Here is a 6,076-nt window from a genome sequence, read left to right as displayed (position 1 = left end):
TAATATTTGTTTTCAAATAGTGTTTTTTACGTAGTATACAAATGTAATGATAATAATTTTTTTCTAAATTTTTTTTAAATGATAAAAAATTTAAGTCTATCGCTTAAATACTATCGCAAATATTCGTAAAAATCTTCATTACCCAAGTTTACGATGGCCTCGATGGAAAAAATTAAAAATTTTCATCATAAATTACATTTTTACTAGCCGATTAATCGTTAAAGAAGGAAAATGTTTCACAAACCCATTTCTAGTTTCGAGCATTCCTCCGAAATTTCATTAAGAAAATCAAGAAAGTTTAAGAAGCCCCTAACACTCCTAACTCAATTAGAAGGAACATTTCCGTCACAAGATTCCAAGACGGAATTGGTTAATTTTCATAACCGCAAGATTGGTGCTTTTGTTTTTCTAACGTAAAATTAGATTGTATTAAACCGAAATGAAAAAAAAAATGGATTATCAACGACGATTGACCAAATTTGATCCCATTGTAAAATATGGGCATTGTCTATAGAAAACAAATCGGAGCAAATATAAATATATAAGTATTCACTTCTACTTCTTAAGTAATGACTTCGAAAAATGTTTTTTGTTTTTTCTTTTTAAATGGGAAAATCATTACCATAACTAACGTAATCGACAAACAAAATTGAATTAATTAATTTAACAAAATTGAATTATTGACATAGTAATATCTGGAAAAAGCGAAACAAGATTTGCAAACGGTTTTTAATATGTTATAGCGTGACAAGAGGCTTATAGGTGACTTGGAATTAGTAGAGGCGTAAAGTTGCCTGCTTATCGGTATTCTATGGGATATATCACGGAGAGTGTGCCATGGGATTGCATAATTTGACTCCGCCTTCCCCTTTCCATCATCGGTGCACTTGACATGGGCTAGGGTTCCCCCTCTATGTTGTGAAAATACCCAGGATTCGCACGGAGCGTTTTACTTCTACATTTATATGGCGACCGGCTAGGGATTGGAATTCCCTGCCTGCGGAATTATTACCCGAACTCTTGGAATGAACTTGTATCTTTTCAAGGCGAGAGTGAATAGGCATTATTAAGGTGTGCATGCTACATCGTCGACCTCATCGTCACTTTCCATCAGGTGATATGGATATCAAATGCGGACTTATTTTTTATAAAAAAAAGTTATTTACTTTCAGTTTTATTGTCAAGTAGAATCAGTATAATTGAAGTTTTTCAAAGAAAAAAAAATTTAGGTGCCAATATCTCGAAAGCATTTTGGTAAAAATGCTTATGCGTTAGTTACAGAAAGAGGGCAGAAATTCCTCAATACGGTGTTTTTGACCAAATTTCTCACAGAAGTTAATAGTCCGTAAGATTTTTTACGGATAAAAAGAAAACGTAGACTATTCTATTTGTAGAAATTTCGTGGCAATAATATAACTGTTAGATAGCCAGTTAGTTATAAAATTTTATATTATATTTTTTATTATATTAGTTATAAACTACCCATAAGAGCTCGACCTATCACAATTTAGAAATGTATATTCCTGAATGTCATTGGTATGATCGAATCTGTGACCTTCCTCATCAAGAGCCTAGAATACTAATTACTGGTCCTCGAAGTCATTGAAGTCACAATAAGTACGTAAATATCGTCGACGGACAGAGAAACCAATTACAACGTATTGAGAAAGATGCATAAGGTTTTGGAGCTGCTGAAAACAGCAAAAAGGAGGAAGCTGCAGTACTTCAGGCACATTATGGGAAGTGATAAATACTTTCTACTGCAACTCAGTCTGCAAGGCCGCAGGAGACGTGGTCATAGAAAAACCACGTGGCTTCAGAATCTTGCAGAGTGGTTCAACATAAGTACCACAGAACTGTTCCGAACTGCAACTTCACGGACCCAAATTGCCACAATGATAGCCAACCTCCGGTAGGAGATGGCACCCCAAGACGAAGAAGATATAGGTCGGCTGGCTATGTCCCTCTACTTCCCCAACCACCCGGGTAGCTGGTAGCGTCGAATTGGTTGAAGGTGGCGCTGCTATTGCAGGGCGGTTAGTGGAAGTGACGTAGGCTGCCGGAGCAAGACTGCGAACTAGCCTACATGGCGTCTTGTCAACTTTCGTTTCAATTTACTTAATTAAGCAAATGGTGCTAGCCGATAATTTTAATATAAAATATGGGTATATTTGTTGCCTCAATCTTTCTTTCCAACATTTTTTTAAATAAAACAAGTCGTGCTCCTAATGGTAAGCTACACGCCTATCCATGACAGTTACAGTACCATTCAGAATTTTAAATCGCAAAGATCTGGGGGGCACTGCCACTGCGCCCGCCTGATACATAAGTTGACAAGTCCCATGTGCCTATAATTTCACTAGCACAAGTTAGTTTTTCTACACTGACCCGGCCGGGATCGAACCTCGAGATGGCGATACCATACAAACCGGTGAGCAAGCTACTCGACCATGGAGGTCGTCAAATGTCGTCGTATTCAATTCCCGGTAGGACCAATTTTGGAAACAAACTCCGAGTTGATTTCTTTGGTTTGCTCTGGTACTCGTAGTATAGGGATGTCCCTAGTTTGAGACCAAATCATTGTGTGAGGTTTTCTGGCACATTATATTACACTTATACATGACTAATCATTCATTTTCAGATCCTAATTTGTAAGATTAATATCATGTTTGTATCTGTGGATTGAGAAGCGACTTAACAATATTGTTCGTTGACGCAAGTAGTGTTAAAAATGCCTTGTGAAAATATTTATATAACATGTATTTCTGAGAGGTAGAAAGCTGGTGGCCTGACGCAATCACATAGGCATCACTCTCCCACAAAATTATACTTACTGAAACTTAACGTGTAAACTAGAAAGCTGTAATGTGTATTTTATGGAGGAAAAATAAACTTTATTATTATTATTGTTATCACATTGAAATAACTAAACAACAAAATTGTTGTGCGATCTATTCAAATAAAATAAGAAGATATCCAAAGTGCGAAGTAAACGCATCCAATAGGTAATTTAGAGTAGAAGTTGATTTAGTGTCATCTGTACAATGTCGACTTACCCTCTTTCTCTATATACAGTTACGACATTAAACAGAGGCTTCTCTTCGAATTCCAATTTTTTTCTCATCTTCATTTTAAGTGCCATTGTGTCTTGCAACAATAACTACGTGGGTTTTTACAAGGTGTGTATGTCCTTTAGAGCGCAAACAAGGTGACAATAGCCTTTCCGCCCTAAAGAATAACGACGACACTGAAATGGCGGAAAAGAAAAAAGCTAAGAGTGAACGATAAAGAATTTTCATTTACACAATTGATTTTCTTTCAAAGATCAACTTTGTTCTAAATAAAAACAAAGCACACAATACTAAAATTAAACGCTAGAGAAGAAAAATAATTAAAAAGCTTCTTGATAGATCGTCTGATATGCAAGTACATTTCATATTTGGTATTACAATGTCAATTGACAAGTTATTTTGAAAAGAAATCTAGATGACTTAATTTCGATGTATTTTAAGCTTTCTTATTAGTCTCTGTTTCGTTTTCATACACAAACTTTCGCAGATGAGCCTCCAATATTACGTTAGTATTATTTACTAACTATTAATAATGTTTACAATTACGTTTAAGCAATTAGTTTAATGGGAGTAGACCTCTTTGAGAAAGAGTTTTTCCAGGGCAGTACTCCCAACTTACTTCTGCTGCCAAGCAGTAATGTTAGCACCCGTGTGACGCACCGTAAGTTGCCGGAATAAATAAGAAAAAATACCATAAATAGTCTGAAATGAATTGATTGTTTCTCAAAATATTATCCGTTAGCGTTAATACACTTTTTCATACGAATGAACCAATTTTGAAAACATTTATAGCCACTCCTCCGTGACAATCTCTGAAACATATTTTTCATACTCTTCGACAGCCCTTTCAGGTGATGAAAATCGTTGACCGCGCAACTGCCGCTTAATTTTTAGAAATAAATAAAAGTCACAAGGTGCCAGGTCGGGACCATAGATATAGAAAAAAAGGGGAGATACGGTATGGGAGCGTGGTTCGCGTCGCCTCGATATGGTCATTTTGACCATGACACGTGTGACATGCCTACAAACATCGCCACAGTGACATGGCGATCGTTGTACATACAAGACCTCTGATAGAACGTGAAAATGCCAAATTATAGCGATACACCTTATAAAAATTGGAGTGAAAACAAAAATTTTAAAACCAGTGAGATAACATTCCACCGGCTATTTGCATTTTTAGTTACTATTTCTATTATTATTCAATGTTTTCTTTTTGTCTCCATAGAAATTTTCTAGACTCAAATATTGTGATGTTCATTTACGAAGACTGATGTTTATCGACAATAAATTTTTACTAAAATGTTTGAATTTTTTACTATGATTTTTGTCCCTAAAATATCGAAGCGAAAAGCATTCACGTTAAATTGATTTCTTTTATTTTATTGTTATTATTATTACTAAACATTTTATTTCGAGTAACTTTAACACAACTCATATTTCGACAAACGTTTCAATTTCATGTCAATTTGGATGTTGCTGTTGCTTGAAGAAAAATTTATGTGTTTTAGATATTTAAAATATTTAAATTCCATTATACTCGTAGATTAAACGTAGAGTATTTTTAATTTTTAAGTTTTTGCAATGAGTTTAAAATAAAAGAAGGTTGGATTGAAGCTGCAGGAAAATCGAAAGATTGGTTTTCTTATTACTATTTCTGACTTTGTTTTAATTTCCATCGCAAATGCATTTAAAAAATAAATAAAATAAAGTCAGCTTTATTTTACAAGTGAATGCAAAATAAATTAAAAACAATTATAGAAAATTACATAAATCCTTCGTAAAAAAACAACATAATTTAATTTATTAAATTCGTTGATGGTTCGAGTTTACTCTTGACAGTGACAGCTTCAGCAACCCGTGGTAACGTATAATGGAAAATTGGCACTGGCGACGATCGCCATATTTTTTATATTATTTTTATATGTTGGTTCCGGCTCATCTCGAAAGACCCGTATGTATGATTGTAACTATAAACCCATGTTTCGTCTCATTTTACTATGTCCCACCCCAAATTTGACGCCCCTTCGTAGAAAATGACCGCGTTTGAATTCTGTAAACCGGCTATAAATAGTCGTCTTGCATGGTGCTTCATCGCCAAAAGCAGTTTGAAACCGAGCGAAGCTCTGCTGAGCTGTTAAATTACACTTAAAGTCGTAGAAAATCATACTACGAAAATTTTCACGAGTTAAATACATGGTGATGTAGACAGCCTATTTCTAAAATGACGACATAATGTAAAAACAAGTGACAATCAGATGCAACAAACTGTATTCTACAGCCAAAGAGTTCCATTTTCAAATGTTGTAATTACTTTTTTACGTAAGTGTTAAATAATATTGTTTATGTAAGTGGCCAATTCCGGAAACTTATAGTGCGCCCTATGTATAAATAATAATCAACTGGTAAGGGTGCTGCTAAAATTACAGGCACATGGGACTTGTCAACTTATGTCTCCAAATAACGGGCGCAGTGGCACTGCCCCTCAGATCTTTGTAATTTAATGGATTGCCATCCAACTGTGTTGCAGTGCCCTGCAACTGTGTTGGACAGGCGTATCGCTTACCGCCAGGTGTACGACTTGTTAGTCCCGTCACTTGATATCACAGACCCAATGTGCTTAGTATCATAAAAAATTTGCTTGTAAAAATTTACAATTATAACTTTACTTAAAGATTATGTATGAGACAAAATTGTGTTGTTATAGTGTCGCAAATGAAGCTCTATAATTAATCATACGATGTGAATATCTTAGTGGAAAGCACTGAGGTATGGCCACAAATGTGCGAAATCTTTTGTATGAAAGCAGGATCACGACAGACTGTATAAGTCACTTTATAACGTTCGGAAGCAGACAAAGGAGCAGTATCAAAAATCCTTTTAGCGCTATACCAAAGTTTATACGCTTTCAAAGAGAGATAAAACTGACAAAATATGTTCCGTTGAAATTTTCTTGGATGTTGCAGTTTTAAAGTGTAGTAGAGATGACGTTGAACGTTGCCTAG

At 35.1% G+C, this 6,076-nt stretch overlaps 1 protein-coding gene across 1 annotated transcript in view; it reads right to left on the bottom strand.

Moving 5' to 3' along the window:
* The window catches only part of LOC113228522 (tetratricopeptide repeat protein 25-like), a 25,001-nt gene extending 21,695 nt beyond the window's left edge, over positions 1–3,306 (bottom strand). Inside the window, exon 1 of the mRNA XM_026461861.1 lies at positions 3,057–3,306. Coding sequence (XP_026317646.1) covers positions 3,057–3,142 — 86 coding nt within the window. The 5' untranslated portion in view covers positions 3,143–3,306. The remainder of the gene's footprint in view (positions 1–3,056) is intronic.
* Between the last annotated feature and the right edge of the window lie 2,770 nt (positions 3,307–6,076).

The sequence above is a fragment of the Hyposmocoma kahamanoa genome, unplaced genomic scaffold, assembly GCF_003589595.1.
Source record: "Hyposmocoma kahamanoa isolate Upper Pololo Valley unplaced genomic scaffold, ASM358959v1 232, whole genome shotgun sequence".
NCBI lineage: Eukaryota > Metazoa > Arthropoda > Insecta > Lepidoptera > Cosmopterigidae > Hyposmocoma > Hyposmocoma kahamanoa.
This window is presented reverse-complemented; position numbering and strand designations above follow the sequence as displayed.